Here is a 19,161-nt window from a genome sequence, read left to right as displayed (position 1 = left end):
CATGTGGGTCAGAGGTTTGAGGTGGAGATCTGAGTCCTAAGGCGATGCAAAACTACCAGACAAAAAAAACTGCAAGGGGTTTGTTTTTTTTTTTTTTTTCAGATCAAGAGGTAAGACAGACCAATTCAAGGGGAAGGCAGAGGCCATCAGAAGGGTTGTGGCTATCACTTCCAAACTACCACAGAGCTAAAGAAGACATCAATGCTTCAGGAGCTCCAACAGCCAGGAGCACCCCAGCAGCAGCTCCTGAAAGCACAGACACCAGAGCAGAACATTTTCCTCCTTGAAACAGAGCACTCTGAAAAATAAACTGAGAATTCAGCCTGTGGAAGTTGCTCAGGATGGGATGGGAAAGGGGGGAAGCAATGGGGAGAGGGTGTCCCTCTGACAACACCAGGGACTGCGGAATAGGCAGAAAAGCCCACAGAAGGTCATTTTAAGCTGGGAACTCCACTAATCACAGATGAGCTTCTCTATCCCTGTGTTACCATCCACATTTAAAGATAGGTTTTGTGCTTCCTTAAGTTCGCTGGCTGAAGGAAAACAGCTCAGCAACCCTGAAAACACACCTGTGACCTCCCCTAACACTCACCAGACTGTTGGGAGCGGTGTCCCCTGCCCTTTTTCTTCTTTTCCTTCTTCTCCTTTGGTTTGGCTAAACTGAAGAGGCGAGTAGGCATCTGGGTTTGTTCCTCAGCTGCCTTGTTAGTCTGGTTTGTTGTGCTAAGCAAATGGAAAGTGCTTTTCTCTTTGTGTGTCCTTGAAAGACTGTTCCTTTTGGGGGAGACAGACAGTTCTGCATCAAAGTGCCCTTGTTTAGGAAGGGAAGGGCTCTTCTGCTTGGAGGATTCATCGATGCTGGACTGGGAGGAGACTCTTGCAAGTTTCTCATGTAGACTGGAAACCTATAAAGGAAAAGTGTTTTATGAAAGAGGTAAGAGAGAACCTGGATAGGAAAGGTGTCCCAGACCACTCATATAGACAGAGATTGTTCTTGTGAACATCCAGCCCATTCACCAGCTAAAACATTGTCCCTATCCAGGCAAGGCAAAGAGAGAAAAGCCCTCTCTAAGATGAAAAAACGATGCATATAAAGAGTAACACTCCACTATCTTTTGCTCCTACATGTACTATGCTATGTATCAACAAGCCAAGGGCAAATATTCCCTAAGATCTCGCTACCGAGACTCACCCTGCATCGTTTGCACACACAGATGGTGGCAGGAGGCCAAGGAACAGTGTGCCTCTCCGGGAGGGGAACGCCAGCACACTAGAGCAGCATGTGTCAAAGGAAGCCTTCCCAAGCAAAAGATGAAAGCAAAAACATTTTTCCCGTTTTTTTTTTTTTTTTTCCCCCCTCCTAACGGCTGTCTCAGGATGTAATTGAGCTTGCACATTCAAAGGGAAGATCAAAACAACAGCCCAACAAAGCCTCGCTGAACCCTCTATTAATAGCTCTGCAATGTCAGTAAGATACCTGCCTCGAAAAGGTGTTTCCTTCTCCTAAATCCCTTAAGCATCACAGGTATTTTACCTCTCAGCCTCTCCCACATCATCCATGCCCCTCACATGTCTATGTGTGCTTGATGCTGGAACAGCTTCACTGGTTGCTCGGAAAACTTCTGGCTTGATCAGGAACTGGGTGGGAGGGAGCAGGCCCTCCTCTGGTGATTAGCTTTTCAGAGCTCACTGCTCCAAAATTAGTCCATTCAGGCACCAAAAATCATTTCCATTTGGCAATCCAACATTTATAAACTAATTTTGCTACAGCTCTAAGCTAATTACAGTCAGAATCAGTGAGTTACAAACAAACAAATGATCAACAGGCTTAAGGATGAAATTCAGCCCGTGTTTTGCCAACGATGCTTGCTCTCCTCCCCCAGACTGCTGCACAGCTATAAAGAAACAACTCCCAGCTTGCTGAAAAATGCACAGAGCAGGATCTCGGGGGGGGTGGGCTCTCTGTGCTTGTGGGCAGGCCAGGCACCAGAAGGCTCTTCCCAGCAGAGCCAGGGACCTTTGCTCACTGAGCCACAACCGGACTGCAGGTGCCCAGTCTCTCCAGGACAGGGACAATGCCCATCTCTTTGCTAGATATTGAGAATGCTTTTGCAGATGGATGTCAGCACGCAAACAGCCCTGCCCTGCAGTTACCAGCCTCACAAAGAGGCTTTTATGACAGCTGGGGAGTGCAGGTAACCCACAACGCTCAGGGTGTTTCTGAGAAAGATGTCTCCCTTGCCTGACAGTGCCCCAGAGCTCAGCCCTCATGGGGTGAAGGCCAATGTGAGGCAGGATCAGCCTCCTGGGATTGCCTGGGACATCTTCTCTGGGAGCCAGCCACCTCCTCTCTGCCATCCCCCACCACATGGCACACAGAAGTGGGCAGAACTCGGGCTGTTGTGGCCCCCCCACTGCTCAGCACTGGCCAGGCCCCCCAAATACTCCACATTGCACCAACACTGGCAGTGCCTCAGCAGCTCCGGAGGTGCAAGAAACACAGCTCTGCACATCACATGCAAGGAAAGAGACAGTGTGAAATACCAGGCCCCACATGTCTAGGGCTCGGCTGCCACCAGTCTATCCCTGCAGGCATGCAGCTGGCCCAGGAGCTGGCTGGGAGCTCCCTGCAGGGCTCTGCTTCCCGGGGAGCCCGGCCCTTGGCATCGTTTACCTGGTTGTGGTCAGGCTCCTGCCGCATCTGAGATAATCGCTCCATATCCTGCTTGAGCTGCACCTTCTCCCTCTCCAGCTGCTTCTGTGCCGTGCGAAGCCTCTCCAGGTCGAGCTGGTAGGCAGCCTTCTTCATCTGCAGCTCCTCTCGTTCCCGCTCCAGCTCCTGCCACCTTCTCTGGACCTGCTCCTCACGCTGGGCCAGTTGGGCCTCCTGCTCTGCCAGTTCCTTCTCCCGGACTTCCCACTCCTTCTCTCTCTTCCGCCTCTCCTCCTGGTGCTGTGTCTGCTGCTTCTTCAGGTTGGCCAACTCCTGGCGCTGCTTCTCCAGGTTGCGCTGCTTCTCCTGCTCCAGAAGCGACGTCGGCCGGAAGAAGCTTCGGGTCAGAGCCCTCTCGCTCAGAGCCAGCTTCTGGTCCTCAATGTAGGTGTCCTGCTGTAGCACAACGCCCTGGGAGAGCAGGCACAGAAATCACTGCAGCATCCTGAGGAGAGGCCCATCCCTGAAAACCCCAGCCTGCTGAACTGAATCCCTTCGTCTCCCACCAACTCAGCATGGCACTGCTGCCTTACAGCTGGGCTGCCAGACGATGCTGAAAAGCATCTCCCCCAGCAGCTTCCCAAACACAGGTGAGCAGCTCATTCCCACATTCCCAGCACGCTGCTGTGGGGTATCCAGCCGTGCAGGGATGTGACAGGCAGAGGAGAAGGGCTGACAGGGGTGAAGCACGACTGGCAGCTCGGGCAAACAGCAAGCAGAAGCGGGATGAAGGGCTAAGCCTACCTGCAAAGCACTGAGCAGCTTATGGAGGCTGGTAATGGTTTGGAGGACCTGCTGCGAGAAAACAAAAGCGTTGCTATTAGATCTCCCTGGGTGCTGGGGCAGGTGTACAGCACCCTCCTTCCCTCTGTGACCCACCGTGGTCTGACAAGCTGTACAGCCATCCCTCTGCACCTTCCTTTTTCTCCCTCTTCTGCAATGATTGCATCGTCCCCCAGTACACCAATACATCCCTTGGACATCTCCCAAAGGTGCCTGGCATCACCTCCCTCGCTTCCCTAGCTGTCAGTGCAGCAGGTGAAGAAACATCTGCAGAGGCACCTCTGTGGCACAGACTTCATGGGAAGTCCCCGTTTGTCATTGCAAACCATTTCCCACAGCGTCAGCTTGCTTAGGAACAAGCAGAGTAATTGGGATGAAACCCAACAGTTTGCTTAAAAATTTCAGGAAAAGAACTTCAAGGGGTGAAAAAACTCCTAGAAATCTTAAAATGAATGTGGGCTATTTGTACTGTTCTCCATCAGCTGACCCATACAAGTCCTACTGCCATTAGACAGAAAAGCTGCACTACAGCAGGTACACAAGAGCAGCAGGTGTGTTGTTGAAGGCTCTCCAAAAATACAGGTAAATGCAAACACCTTGTGCATCAACACAGAGCAACCTACTTTGGACTGATGCCCTATCCCCAAATTGAGCTTAGCTAAAATTTTCTCTGAATCTCTCATATCCTACAATTACTTAAAGAAGAAAAACCACTGCAGTATTTGCAGTAGCGATGCGATAGCCAATATTAAGAGAGCTGCTTCTTATTGTGCCATTAATGCTAATTGGAAGTTATGAATGTGTATCAAAGGGAGAATAGAAATCTAATTGCCCCAATTCACTGCACCTGCAACATAAAATTAAACTCTCTCTGTCTGCAGATGCACAATAAATACAGCCCTGTGCATCCTGGTGGTAATTAACCCTTGCTGCCTATAATCAGCACATATCATCCTGCTGGCAAGCAGATGACAATCAGCGAATTCCCTGCCTGAACATCCAAGGTTAAACAAATAAATGATGCAGTGGGTTCAGCTTAATGTATTTAAAAGTCTAGATGCGCTTCAGCAAATGAAATGTGTTTTCTTCTACATTATCACTTATTGAGACAAATTCTCTTCCCACTTAAAGGAAGGAAACAGCTGAGCAACGGAATCAATTCTTACCTCGTTATTCCTTTTCAACATGAACATCAGATTAGCATTTCCACCCTAAGACAAGATCACAAACTTAATATGAGGACAATGAGAAATCACAGCAAACGTAATCAGCTGAACTAATGACGTACCCATTAAACACCCCCTCCTCCTTCCATTCTGAAAGAATTCACACACTGGTTTTTAGGCAAGTTAAAATCATATACAATAAAATGTTAATTAGGTAACATTTTGTAGTTATGTGATGGATTGATCTGCAGCAAGAATTGGTGCAAGGTTATAGCTGACCTTATCATTTCAATAATGATGCATAATTAAACACATGCTTTGGCTGTTCTGCAGACAGATGGCAGGTAACTTGTGCCACTGAGGAATAAAACTGATTTGCAATAGTTTTCAAGTCAGGATTTTAGCTGTTTTGGTTGCATACTTGCAATTATATCTTATTTTTAACTTACTAGGACATTTCTAATTGTCAAGAAATTTAGGCATGTTTCAAGATTCTCTTGCAATCTGAACTCAGTGGCAGCAGATAGATAAACCAAGCCATACCTTCTTCAAAATGCTGTCTGATTCTGTCCTCCGAAGGTCCTGAGCCTCATCGCCTTCATCTTTCGCTCCACCTAAAGGAAGAAGCCAGCATTGACACTGGTTATTCAGCATCCTAAACCGCGGATGAACTTGCTGAAGTCTGAGACATTTAATACAGGAAACTCAAATGTTTCAGAAAAGGGGACACAGAGCTCTTGACACTTCAACTAAATGCATTTGCTCCCTAAATATACGGAACACATCAGCACTACCAGAAAAAGTGATGTGAATTTAGATTAAGATTGACTTTGGTTTCAGAGAACGTGCTGATAATTTCAGCACACTGCTATCAGCTGGTGCTCTTTCTAGCCCCTGCACTGCCATCTACTACCATGGAATACTTGCTGAGAAGACATGAGGCAGAGTAAGAGCAGATGGAGGATGATAACAGAATCATATCAGGGTATATTATTGCAGGTATAGTTTCAATGCCTCTCTTGTGCAAGTTAATTTACATCTGGGTCAGATACTGCTCTGCGACACCCTGTGTAATTCTATGCTAACAATTTATCATTAACCTCAGTTATCAGAAACCTGGATCTTCAAAGGAACACTGGACTTCTCTTTCTAGCTTCCCTCTGGAAGGCTCATACTGGTGCTCCCAAGCAGGACTGAACTGATCTGTGGGGACAGGAGGACTGTAACACTCCCCCTGTGTTGCCTTTCCACTCAGGGGTGGCAAAGGAGTCACACAGACCTTCCATCCTCTAGCTCTTGCCAAGATTCCTGTACTCCCCTTGCTAGCTGAGATGCAGCCCATGGGGAAAACCTGCACCTGCAGTGGTAACCTTCCAACTGCCACTATTTTAATGATAAACAACTTTACATACACCTGAATCTGCATCAACGTGAAAGACACCATACCTAGTGCAAAGGCCCTCTCCTCCCACCACCCCCCAGGCAGGCTTTGCTATTAAAGGCTGACCCTCAAGTTCTCCTAACAGACCTTCTCTCCTGCGCCACGTCCTGGGACCTTCCACCTCTTTGCAGGAGGAAACACCTCCCTTCTGCTTTGCTGGAGGGGAGAACGAAGGGGAGTCAGGTTATAAGCTTTGCCCGAGGTTTCACAGGTTGTGAACAGAAAAACTGGAGGTGAATGCCAGGTTTCATACCTCCTGGTCTCCAGCTGAACAAACAGGCCCTGCATTCTTTTCCCCGACTCTCCCAAGACCCTAGAACACTGAATTACAATCTAATTCAAAAGAGGGTATTTCTACAGAAAACCTAGAGCTGGGCAACAAACAGCCTAAGGTTGCCCCATTCATCATTGCAACAGAGAGGCACAACCCTAAACAAACCCCTCCGGTGTGAATGTATTTGTCATTATAATGACAAGGCCTGTGAAGGGCTTTGCAGCTTTCCAAGAGGGCTGGGAAAGCCTCTACATATTTCTCATGTCTGACTGTCTGGAGCTAACACTGCTCCTTTAATGCAGGAGGTCAGACGAGGTCCAACGATCCCAGTGCTGAGAGAGACACCAGCACAGCAAAACTGGTTGTATTGGGGAGCGTGAGCGAGACCACGGAGAAAGGAATTTGAGGACAGGGAAGCTTCTGATGACTTGGGCAAAGAAAGAGAGCATTGGGAAGCAGCCAGCTATGCAGTTGAAATAAATAGTCACACATTTCTTTGGGAGAGACTTAATTGCAGGAATAACACATGCAGTTGTAGGTGGAAAACAAATGCATAGAGAGCAGAGACAGGGGAGAAGGTGTTTGATTCAGCAATATCCTCATCCATTTGCAAATGCAACAGCACCAGGCTCCTGCTGGAAGATAAGTGAAGAACAAAGAACAGAGCTGTAGATACTACAATAATAACACGAAGAAACTAATTTACTGAGAAGCCAAACGCTTCCATGTGGCACACAAGAGTAAGGATGAGTTAGAGAGAACACAGAGAGAAAGGAGTGAAGAGTTCAGATGTTTAATCCCTGTGTAGCCACAGGTTCTCAGCTACTGTCATTCTACCTGTATGTAGGCTTTTTTTCCTAATCTGTGATTTAATCTATCAACTATTACTGTAGAGGACTTGTGAAACCCATATCACCAGCTGAAGTCCTTCTGAAGCAAGAGGATATGATGACATGTATTAGGAAAAAATGCTGATGTGCACACAGGTAACTACTCACCCTTGGAAGCATTCATCTGATGACTGTCAAATCCTCCAAAAGTTTCTGCCCTTCTAGGAAGAGAGATGGGGCCAACTCCTCCTTCCTGTTCCATGGCAGTGCTGCTGACCTGCTGTCCGAGGGCAGTGCCCAGGCTCCTGTTCACCAGGTCTTGCAGCAGTTCAACTGATAAAAAAACAACATTGTCTCTGTTAAAGGCCACCTCAGGCTTCTGAGCTATTTTGTCACTGCCTGAGCTCAGGTCAGAAATTCACATACTTGGCTGGCCCAAGAACCTGTGTTTTTGTGACAATGGTATGAACAGTACACACTGCCCCCGCAAAAACTCAGTCTGCCTGACCATTAACTCCAATTCCTGGAGCTCTGCACATGCTTCCATCTCCCTCTCTTCCTCCAGGCAACCTGATATGTTCTTACAACACCATCTGACTGAGTTTCCATCTACCCTTGCCTTTGTCAGACTTGACTGTCCCTTGCAGGCACCACAAGTGCCTGCTGGAACCCAAGTCCCACTCTCACATCTTGCTGAGACTGAAGCACAGCAAAAAGCCTGGACGGTCCAAATTTCAGCCAAGGATAAATACTGTGCTGCTTCTGACCCCGAAGCAGGTTCAATGCATGGTTGTTCTCTGTGCTGACTTTTCTGCCTTCTTTCAACACCCATTAATATCTGCTTCCTTTCCTGATCCTCACGACCTGTCCCTGAGACAATATCGTGAGTAGCAGTTATCGCCTCATCTGTGCTGTTATTCTGACAAAGAGAAGACTTCCCCTGAAAAACAGGTGCTTGAGAACTGACACTTTCACTGAAGCTGAAGGATCTGTTGGTTACTGTAATTTACATGTCACCTGACTGGCTCACCTTCATTTATTGCCGTTTTCATAATGGCCTCCCCTTTCGGAGCCTCTTCTGTGTTGGCTCTGAAGAGCAGCCTGGAGCCTGGCATTTCCTCCTGCACAGAACTATCTGCCATGTCCCGGAAGATCTTCGTCTTCTCCTCCAGCAAGAGCAGGATCTGCTTATCCTTCTGCTGAAGTTGTTCTGTGGGGGTGAACAGAAAACAAGAGATGAAGACAGAAAATAAAAGCTTCGTCAAGGAAACTTGAGCGATTCCTGAGATGCTGGCCCCATCTAGTGGAACCTGACGGTATGTGCTGGGTTTGGCAGCACACTCTGACACAGTATGACCATGCCCTGCACAATCCATGCACAGCAGTGGCACCCAGCAGGCTCAGAACAAAAATAATGCAGGGAAGGTGAGCCACAAACCAGGATTGCAATTATTTGCTAGATGCAGGGCTCTCAATCATTTGAAAAAAATTGTTGTTCAACCACAAAACCCAACTCAAAAATTCCTCTACATTTTTCCAAACCCCACTCCCCAGCTCCGTCCCAGGCAGGATTTTACCTTTCAGTCCTCTCACTTTTGCATCAGACAATTTCTTTTCAAACTCAGACTCACAAGGGACTCCTTCGTCTTCATCTCTATCCCTGGACAGGAGACAGGGATAGGCTTGATTATCACAGGAACACCACCATGTGCACCACCTGCCTCCCAAGAACAACTGGGTAGCTTACATGGTGTTCATTGTGTCCTGAATTATCTGTATCCAGCCATTACGTTCTTCTTTGGAGCTGGCATGGACTTCCACCATTTCAGGATCTTTTCCCCCCATGCTGATCAGGAACAAACCCTTCTCTTCATGAGCCACTTCCCGTACTATCAACTTCTTCAGAGAGATCACAGTGGATTTCTGGTCCTTTAGATGGAAAGAAATGGGTGAGGAGGGTGAACAGTGCGACTCTCCAAGTGTAAACTAATATTGGAAAGGTCACAATAAACTACAGCACTACAACTCTCAGGTTGTAAACATTTTCAGAACCTGTTGGCTAATTAAAAAATATAAATCATTTTAATGGGGTCAAACAACAGAGAAGGGTTTCCTTTCCTCCAACAGTTCTAAAGGAAAAGCAATTTCACCTCATTCCATTTCAACAAAGAATTAATTTAGAATTGACTTTGTGGTTTTGTAAACTCTACCATATTTTGCTCTGATTTCACTTCCTCCTGCCCACGCTCTCCCTGTCATTAATATCACAGCTCCTTACACTTGGGGCAGCTTGCTAGTGCCTGCTTCACACGCAGTATCTTCATGATCTCTCTCTGGGATAGAACAACATCTTGTTTCCAAATGCCACAAAACCTCTGCTGTTCTCAGAAGCTCACAGCCAACTCCTGGGTGTGATCTCGTGTGTAAGATGACATTCACTCTGTGTTATGGTGTCTGTGTAATCAGCCTGCTTGGTTACAACGTCCCTTTGCTGCTGTGTCATCCGCACACGAGTCAGCCCCTTTGGGCGTTGTACCAGATGCTAAAACTGGGGTGATTTGGGAGAGGTCCACTAGCAGGACTTGTGTGCAAATCAGCCTCTCCTGTGTGGGGCACTGAGCCTGTGCAGAGGGTTGGTGGGACTGCAATAACAAATTAACAGCTTTCAAAATGCTCAAAGAGTGGAAAGGTCACAAGGTTTAGCCAGTCTAGACCATGCCTGGAAGGCACAGCCCAACCTACAGGCTTTAGGCACTAGGTTTTCTTTAGCAGGTCAGTGTGCCCAGCCCTTGGCAGGGGCCTGTCCTCAAAAGCTAATATTTTTGCTCTTATGCATTACAAATATATTTCTCTGACGTTCATTTTCCAGCAGTAATGTTGAATTTACTGCACTTGCACTTCACCCCCACCGCCCCCCACAGCAGCTCACAATGTATCAGGATATTTCCTTCTGCTAAGGTTCATTTTTACAATGTTTGCATTATCTCCTTGCCCCCTCCCACCCCAACAACTGCCTCAATGTGCACAAACTGAAAAGCACAAGTGTATCGAGTGACAGGCAGCTTTTCAAGGCCAATTATCAGCTGTGCCAAGGCACTGCAGAAAGGGGAGATGGGGCATGCAGACACGTTTTCCTGTCGGAAAGAATGGAGTCTGCTCAGCAAACAAAAATGTTGCAAGAAAATTGAGTTGTTTAGCAGAAAAATAGCTGGCTTTGCTGCACAACACACATCACGGGCCTCTCACACAGAAAAGGAAGAAGGAGAAAAGGTCGAAGTCTTACCAGTGATGCAAACACATACTTCTGGTCCTTCTCCTGAAGGAACACGAGCATGTCAGAGAGGAGAACAGCCTGGACTTCTGCAAAAGAAGCAGCACAACAGTTAGTATAATCACACATCCCACCCCAAAACAGATTTCTTGTAATAACACCAGTTCTGGGGAGCATCAGGAATGGTTTTGCAAATGCTGGAAGCAGAATCATCCTCCCACTTAGTAGGAGGAGCGAGGGCAGCTCCTGGAGATGCCAAGTCATGTTAGCTCTGAACTGACTTTGCATTAAGCAGAACAAATCAGCATTTGGAAAAGCAGCAGGATTTGCTCTCGTCTGCCTGAGCAGGGGTGCTCCCCTCCTGCCACACGCTCACTAGCAGTTAAGACTTGGGCATAACAGCAAAAGCCAGAGACGTTTACTCAATAGAAGCTCTGTTTTCTCAAACAATCAATATTTTAGCCCTTGAGCAAAATATCTGCACAGGAAGTTTTGGGTTTTATGGTTCTCCTGATGAGTGGTTTGCAGAGTGTAAATTATCATGCAATAACAACATTTGTCAGCTGCAGTTTCTTTCCCAGGAAATACTGACTTCAGGAGCCACCACTAATTCTGCTCTCAGACAAACACAACTCTTGTCGGCTCCGAGGGGAGCCGACAGAGCCTGTGTGAGACACAGGACCTGGCTTTCTTTCGCAGGAGAAGGAAGCACAACCTCAAGCCAACAGAGGATTTTAAATCAGTCTTTTCCCAGAGCGCACACACAGCTTTCCAAGTCTCCTAATGACATATCATAAAGTTGCACAGCAACTACCAAGTGTAATGCCCCGCCCAGACCCCTCGGTACAAAGAGTTTTTGTGTATGGTACTTGGGAAATCTTGTGACAGAGAGGAAGCAAACCAAAAAGTTAAATCATCCCGTGGGTAAATGCTTCCATTCTGTTTTGGGAAGACAGGATCCACTCCAGAGAAAAGAACCAAGAAACTTCAAACAAAGCTGCAAAATTAAATCCAAGCTCTGTGAGGTTTGCAAAAGGTGGCCTTCGATTCCCTTTTTCTCTGCTCTGTGCACTTTGCAAGAGGGGAAATGCTAAAACTCTCTAAGAAATGTTCTTCCTCTAATTCTCTGTTCTGCAGTTCAAATCCTGCAAAACAGCATATAAGAATATAAGAACAGGCTGCCCTCCCTGGGTCTGCAGCTTGCCTGCATGACCTGTTTTCCCTAGGAGTTTGCACTACAGACATGTTTATGCATCTCTGTGACTAAGAAATGCAAATGGAGCCAGTGCTTATCACAGGATTTCACAACAGCAGCATAACTTGCTTCATCAGTCATCTAAAGGCAATAGCAGTCTCGGGTGCCTAGAAATCATCTGTAAACTTCCCGTTTCCAAAACCTCGAAATAAATGATACCCTGTATGGAATTCCATGTTATCACTGCATCCCTGCACAGCACAGCACCAGGCTCCCAGTCCCCATTCATGCCCACAGACCGTAATTTAATCAGCTAATGCTGGAGGGAGAGAAGGGAAGCCCAGCCTTCCTGCCAAGCCTGGGACACAGCCCTGTCTGCTCTTACTGCTGCCGTGGTCCCAGCTGAAGGGGACCACTGGGAGAGTTAGTGTTTAATTCAGGGGAGAATTTCAGTTCACAGCACCTTAATCAAACTACTTCCACCTAACAAACAAAAAGCAATTCAAGAAAACACTGACCCAACAAGAGGCAGCTGCAAGGACACCCGAGCCTCTCCTGAACAGTTTGCATCAGCAGAAGGCAGGACAGTCTCACCTTTTAGCCGTCCAGCTGCACTTCTTAGTGAAACAGGCCCATCTCGGATGAGTTTCCGATGCCTCAAGTCCTCTCTTGCAAACATCTGGCCACTCTTCATCCTCATGATGGACTTGCTGTCTGTCCGGTTGTAAATCTCACCAAGACGCATTTTCTTCTCATAATTGCTGACTTTGCTGTTGACTGCTGCAATCACATCTTTAACGAGGTTTAATGACTGACTCAAGTCTTCATGTTCCACTTCGTTTTCTTTAAAAAAGAAACAGAAACACCTCGATTTCACTTCATCTTTGCAGAGTCTTAACTTCCCAGTTTTACTTCCTTCCTCTCAAATTCCTGGATTATAACTTATATTCAAACTTATTACAACTTCTATTTAAATGAGATAGGATGCATTTTTCCCCCTTAAGGAGAGTTTCACAAAACCTTTCACATATATGTGGTTGAGGTTGGGGACTATTCCAATATGCTTTGTATTTGAGAATGGATAAAATATACAAATTGATCATATATTTTATCCATTACCAAAATAAACAAGCTGGGAAACTTCGGAGTCTAAGCATGTTGCTCCATAATTAGCTACAGACAGACTTAACTAAATCAAGGTACCTGAACAACTAATCCTAAATGGAGATATGGAACTGAGTTATCTCATTACAGCTGCGTGAGACAACGGTGACTGGATTACTTGGTAAGAAAATCTGCTTCATCTGAAAAGGATCCAAAGAAATTTATACTGGATGAACAAATACATGCTTAGAATAAAGGAACTGGTCCCTACCTTTGGTGTACTGCAGTATCCTTTGTAAAAGGACTGGGTACTTCGTGATTCTCTGCGTTACCAACAGGATACATTCAGGAATTCCAAGACGCCTCACCAGGGAGCTGCTCATTTTTTTCTAAGGAATAAAGGTGAAAATTTCATTTCTGTAGCAAAACGCTCACCAGAGTGCAGGAAGGGAGAGGCTTTTTCCATTCACCATGTCTGTCCTACCGGGTCCTACCTTGACAAATGCCTGAAACCGCTTGTCCTTTGAGTACAGATCCTTAAAGTAATTGACTGCCTCGTTGTGATGCCCGCAGAACTTGCCATATGTTTTCTTCATTCGCTCGGCACTGTCACCAGAGAACTGCAAGACATGAGACACAAGAGCTCCAATCTGCACCGAGCTCCTGGTGTGATATCCCAGCAGTGCCTGCCAGCCTCTCAACAGAATCTGATGAAACTAAATTAGTCCAAAGCACGCTAAATCAAGGAAGCAGATCTCTAGAAAGTAAAAGAGCCAATATGGGGAATTTACTGAGTTCACACCTACAGCAGAATTTGGGATTCTACTCACTGGGCTTAACAGCCAAAAACAAAAAAAGTCAAAACAGACAAAAAGAAGGCAGAAACCACGGATAAAGAAAAGCAAAATGACCCACCCAAAGTTAAACAGCAGATCAGTAATGTAGCCAAGAGACACACTGAACATATTTTGCTGTGAGCTCCTGCCTACACTCCAGGCTATGGTCAGACTGTTTTGTGCCTGTCAGCAAATGCTTCTCTTTCCCACAAAATGAACTAAATTAATTTTCAACTGTGGACCTTCATCTGAAACAGCAAAAAGTGCTTTAAAAAAAGCAGAGGTGGAGATTCTTGCATGTGGGAAGAGTAAAGGTGCCATCAGCTGTGACTATCTGACAGGCACAAACAGGAGGGAAGGAAAAGTGCCTGGTTTCCAGCTGTGTTCTCAGAACTGCAAGCATTTTCCAGCACTTACTTGATTCACTAGGATGTCACCTATCCTCTTGATAACAAAGTTCTTTTCACTTTTGTCTGCCAATGACTCCTTCTTCCTTTCCAGAATCCGCTGGAAAAAGTTACTGTGGATTTGCAGCAAGTTTTCCAGGCAGGGAAAGATCTTGTCAATGACTTGTTGATCATACTGCAGCTCCTTCAACATCGCTGCGCTGTACACATCGTTCATGATCTTCAGGGTGCGGACGTGATGCATTTCTGTCTGCATTAGCTCTGCGTATAGGATGGGGACAAGGTCAAAACCAAGGTCACTGTGGAGTTTGTGGGTTACAGGATAAGGAAAAGCTGCCGTGAGAAAGCTCCTCCATAAGTGGGCTCTACGTGGTTTCAGAAAACTTCATGTCAGCTATCGAAACATCAATCAATAGTTTCATGTGTGAGAGAAACAGTTTCATGTGTGAGAGCAGGGCAGAGGAGTCCCACAACAAAGAGCTTTGGACACTGAGGTCTGAACCTTCAGCCCTGGTATCTGCTCCTTACTAACTCACTGCCAGCCTCAGCATACTGCCCTTTTGCCATACAGGATGGCTCCTGAATCTGTCAGGAGAAGAATTCCTAGCTACCTGCTCTGCTGTAACTGAGTTTAAATGTCATCAGGAGACAAACGAGGAGAGGCAGTTTCCGGGAATTTTTGATGGCTTCTGGATATGTGAATTGCAGAAAGAAAGTTCTCACAGAATACATTACATTTCTAAGAACTGCAAGAATGAAACTATGGCTTCTAAGGAAACCAAGTCAATGTTTCCTGACCTTAAGTTCACTGACCTAAAGGGTCGCAAATCAACGTGTGTGGGAACATCAAGAAGCTATCTAAAACGAGTGAAAAATGAAGAGGCAGGTATCTCACCATAAATGACATCTTGCCGTTTGACAACATCTTTGTTCTGCTGCTGTAGGAACTTGCTGTCCACTACTTGGCTCCAGGACTCTGCCTCCAGCTGCTTGGAATCTAATTCCAGTTCTCCCATGAGCTGTCCTTCATTCATGTCTGCACCTTCACAAAGCAGTGTCAGTGCCATTAAGATGTGGGTAACTTGTCTTATTTGAGATTCCTGTCTATTCATTTAGGTCTAGGCTTTGTCTGTCACAACACAGAAATGACACACATTCTCCTTTCCTGACACAAATAATCATGTACTACATAATGACCAGGCTTTGAAAAGCATTTTTAAAGATTATTCCTTAGTTACAAAAAACTAGTTCACCATTTTCACACAGACCAAATTCTAGCTCAGATAATGTATTCTGAACCTGCAATGCAACAACATCACAGATAAAAAACCACAGCAGAGAGGAAATGTTTTTCCCTGAGCTAAATTCCAAGTAACTCAACTGTAACTGAAACCTTCTAAATGTTTTCCCACAATTCAACAAGCTAAAGTAATTAGTATATGTGGGTCTTTTTTATCATGTTGATATTCTAAGATTAAAATAAATGCACTTTAATTGTCCATTAGAAAGGAGAACACTTGCTGAAAATGGATTTTGTATTTCTGGAAAGTAGCATGGAGACCTTCCTTTTGCCATAAATGCCACGGGGGTCTCTTACCTTCATCAACCAGTGACTCCATGGATTCATTCACCCGGCTGATTTTATGTAAGGAGTCTGTTGACTGCGACAGGAATTTCCAAGTGTGTATTAAGCTGTCATCGTTCCCAACTCTGCTGAAAAACAGAACGTACAATATTGTTTACGGCATAAAAATCCCAGCCAAATGTACTTTCAAATAACCAGAAGAAATACAAATTGGGAAAAAAAAGCCAGCACTGCACGCTTACATACAGAAATGTGCTTTTGTTGGTTGTTTTCTAACTATCCACTGGGGCTCAAGAAGCTGTGAGAGGTACCATTCTGAGTGCTGGTGCTTCTATAAAGAATCACACCTGAGGTTTTATGGTTTGGATAACTCCATTTCCACTACTTTCCATTTTAGTCACATCCCATCCTCACTGCCCTTGGTGCAAGCAGTGCAAAAAATGCAACACCAAAGGCTATACACGAGTCCTTATCATTAGCTCTGAGAAAGGTGAGAAAAATGGACTGAAATATGTCTCACCATGACTAGCTAGGGCACCCAAACTGCCCAGAACACGCCAGTCCATGCTACTGCCTCCTGCACAGAACTGCTCAAAATGCAGGTAGGGTAGGAACCATAAAGCAGATTTTCTTCTATGATTTTTTTTTTAATTAATTACATACAATGCAGTCCAAAACCACCAGGTAGACTGCAGCTCTGTGCCTTCACCCCTGCTGTCATAGACAACAAAAGTTAATACTATACCTGAACTGCAAATGTGTGCTTGCACAGTATCCAGCCCAAGGCAAGAGAATTTCCCCCTGGATCCCAGAGCATCTCTAAAAAGTGGTCTTGAATCTAACCAGGCCAACTCAGACTCCTCTGAACTCATGCCATGACTGAACTAAACCAGACAATCTGACCGTGCAGAGGACACCTGATGGTATCACACATGACGTGGCTATTTGTGGCTTTGTGAACCTCTTCTGTACTTTTAGCACAAATCATAGTCCATGAATCTATGTTCAGTGAGATCTGCATTTCTTCAAGTTGGCAGCATCAGGTAACACACAGGTGCTCAGGTGTCCAGAGAGAAACCTTACCCTGCAATGTTCTGTATCGAGACACTTTTAGAAAGTGCTGTAGGCTGCTGGGATGACCTCCTGTTGTTGAACATTGAGGTGACGGTGCTTTCATCAGGAGTGAGGATTGCGGAGCGAGGGCGCTCCTTGGGCTGTGAGCCTGCAAGGGAAGGGTGGGAGAGGAGTCAGCCCATGCAACCGCCTTAACCAACTGCTAACTGTGATGGTGGTGATGACTTAAAGGATCCAGGCACTAAAATTCACTTCCTCTTCCTTCTAGAATCATCACCAGGGGATCTCAGCAGTTAAAAACGGCCACAGGAAGGAAAGAACACGGACCCCTGTGCAGAACTGACTGCCCTGCACTATGCTTAAAACTCCTAGGTGGGATCTGCAAGTCCAGAAATATATACTTGGGAAACTGAATTTAATTTTATGTGATAAATAATCATATGTTTTAATCTACTCTGTTGCTTTGTCACTCCCCTCAGCCTATAGTTATATGCACCTTGCTGTTTCTAGTCAAACTTTTTGGCATAGGTTTCTCTATCAGTATGCACCACAGAGAAAAGATAATCCTTATTTCATTATACTATCATTATCATTATAGATTACCTTTAACTAATCTTTTCACATTAATTCCGTTATACTTATCATTATAGATTACCTCTAACTAATCTTTTCACATTAATTCCAGATTTTTCCTTCTTCAGATCCATTTCTGCTTTCTGGAGTGGTATCTCTTGATAATTACCACAGTGATTACAACTGTATCACACAGTGTGACTCCATATGCAGATCTCCAAGCTATCACTTAACAAAGCTTATCACTTAACCTTACCAAATCATGGCACTATAAAACCCTTTTGGGCTATTTCACGCCTGTTCTTTACCCCTGGTCACACTGCTCTGCAGTGCAATGTGTACCTCAGCAAAGCCAGGAAAAGTTTGTCAGCATTCCTCCTACTCAAAATTAAACTTTTTATTTTGTCTACCTCAAAGCCTAAGACTATTTAATTAAAACAAAAATAACTGTATTTTGAATAAACATCCTCTCCACTTAATACTCATAGTTGGATTATTCCCAGTGTCAGATCCCCTGGACACAGCCTTCATCTTCCAGATTTTGTGGACTTACCAGCTGTAGGCATTCAGCAAGCTACAGCAGTCAAGCAGTCATTTAAAATCTGAGATGACTTTATGTTTGCTTAAAGCTACATGGACACTGCAGAAGCAGATGAACTCTGTACAGCTTCAGTACAACTTCTGAAATCTCAAATACTGCTTACCACACACAGAGGATGTTTTCATCCCTGCTTTGATAAATGCTTATCTTTCATAATATCAAGTTATCAGTTGTCAGAACAGTTAAGAGGGAAAGGAAGTTTTCTTACTTTTGTTTCTCATGGTTACTGTGGGTAACGAAGAGGTATCATGTGCCTGCAGCATCCCTCTTTGTGGCTGAAAGAAAAATGAATTTCACTGAAATTTCTCCCTCCTTTTTCCCAGCAATTTGCTCCATATAACTAAATTAAAAAAGTTATGTTTTTCTGAATTCTCTCAGAATAGAGCATTTTTTGGCAGTACGTGTATTTAGAAAAAGAAAAAGAATATATTGAAATGGGCAAAATAACAGGTGGAGAAACAGGAAAATGAGAAAGTGCTGATAATACTGAAGAGAACTGAAAATCATACTTTATAAACATTATTTAGCTTGGAGGATGAGGTTCCTTGCATTTGAGGTAAGCACAAACTCCGTGTGTTTCTCGTATAAACAACATATTTAATAGTTTTACGTGAAAACTCCAGCACAGGGCCTGAAGTTCTTTCCAACAAGCTGGAAACTTTGTGACATATGACAGAAGATGTTATATATCTGCATAAACTTTTTTTGTTTATTCAACAGAGTAGATGAACTCTCTTACCTTCATTTTGACCTTTGCACAAGAAGCAAAACTCTCCTTACAGCCTTTGTGAACAATTGCATTGCAGTCTGTCAAAAGTAAAAAAACCCAACCAATTAAACAAAATCACACAGAAAACAGGTCAGTTTTCACCATTTGTAATCTCAACTGTTAATTTACACAACTGAGAATTACAACTTTCAGGCATCATTGTGGTTTACACGAGAAGCTTCAAATACTGAGACAGGTTCTTCTCCAGGATAATTAGCCTTTTGTTTGTTATTAAGATTTCCTCAAAGAATTTAATACAAAATTCTTTTTAAAAATCAGTGCAAGGTTGAGCTGTCAGGGGTCTTAACCAGTGGGTCTTAAAATAAATTTAAAGAAAAAGGATAGGAAAATGATGGCATTATTCCTCTGAAAGTAAGGTGGGAAGCTGAAGCAGGAGACAGAAACCAACTGTAGGGCCAATATTTTCTCTGAGAACAGAAATACTGTTCTCATCAAAACATGGACTGTGAGATCCAAAAGACAGGAAAAAGCCAGAAAAATTCATTTACACAAACTCAGACATCATAGGCAAGATCTAC

General features: G+C 44.7%; 1 protein-coding gene across 1 annotated transcript in view; it reads right to left on the bottom strand.

Moving 5' to 3' along the window:
* AKAP13 (A-kinase anchoring protein 13) overlaps nucleotides 1–19,161 on the bottom strand; it is a 67,866-nt gene that overhangs the window by 435 nt on the left and 48,270 nt on the right. Inside the window, exons 11-29 of the mRNA XM_027884965.1 lie at nucleotides 18,593–18,660; nucleotides 18,062–18,128; nucleotides 16,689–16,827; nucleotides 15,618–15,730; nucleotides 14,916–15,062; nucleotides 14,031–14,281; nucleotides 13,272–13,397; nucleotides 13,049–13,166; nucleotides 12,268–12,516; nucleotides 10,491–10,567; nucleotides 8,955–9,136; nucleotides 8,785–8,867; nucleotides 8,238–8,417; nucleotides 7,376–7,540; nucleotides 5,206–5,276; nucleotides 4,663–4,707; nucleotides 3,458–3,508; nucleotides 2,675–3,124; nucleotides 593–905 (exon numbers count right to left, since the gene is read on the bottom strand). Of these exons, the coding sequence (XP_027740766.1) occupies nucleotides 593–905; nucleotides 2,675–3,124; nucleotides 3,458–3,508; nucleotides 4,663–4,707; nucleotides 5,206–5,276; nucleotides 7,376–7,540; nucleotides 8,238–8,417; nucleotides 8,785–8,867; nucleotides 8,955–9,136; nucleotides 10,491–10,567; nucleotides 12,268–12,516; nucleotides 13,049–13,166; nucleotides 13,272–13,397; nucleotides 14,031–14,281; nucleotides 14,916–15,062; nucleotides 15,618–15,730; nucleotides 16,689–16,827; nucleotides 18,062–18,128; nucleotides 18,593–18,660 (2,895 nt within the window). The remainder of the gene's footprint in view (nucleotides 1–592; nucleotides 906–2,674; nucleotides 3,125–3,457; nucleotides 3,509–4,662; nucleotides 4,708–5,205; nucleotides 5,277–7,375; nucleotides 7,541–8,237; nucleotides 8,418–8,784; nucleotides 8,868–8,954; nucleotides 9,137–10,490; nucleotides 10,568–12,267; nucleotides 12,517–13,048; nucleotides 13,167–13,271; nucleotides 13,398–14,030; nucleotides 14,282–14,915; nucleotides 15,063–15,617; nucleotides 15,731–16,688; nucleotides 16,828–18,061; nucleotides 18,129–18,592; nucleotides 18,661–19,161) is intronic.

This window comes from Empidonax traillii, unplaced genomic scaffold, assembly GCF_003031625.1.
Source record: "Empidonax traillii isolate 1590-97213 ecotype Southwest subspecies unplaced genomic scaffold, ASM303162v1 scaffold158:size1480230, whole genome shotgun sequence".
Lineage (NCBI taxonomy): Eukaryota > Metazoa > Chordata > Aves > Passeriformes > Tyrannidae > Empidonax > Empidonax traillii.
This window is presented reverse-complemented; position numbering and strand designations above follow the sequence as displayed.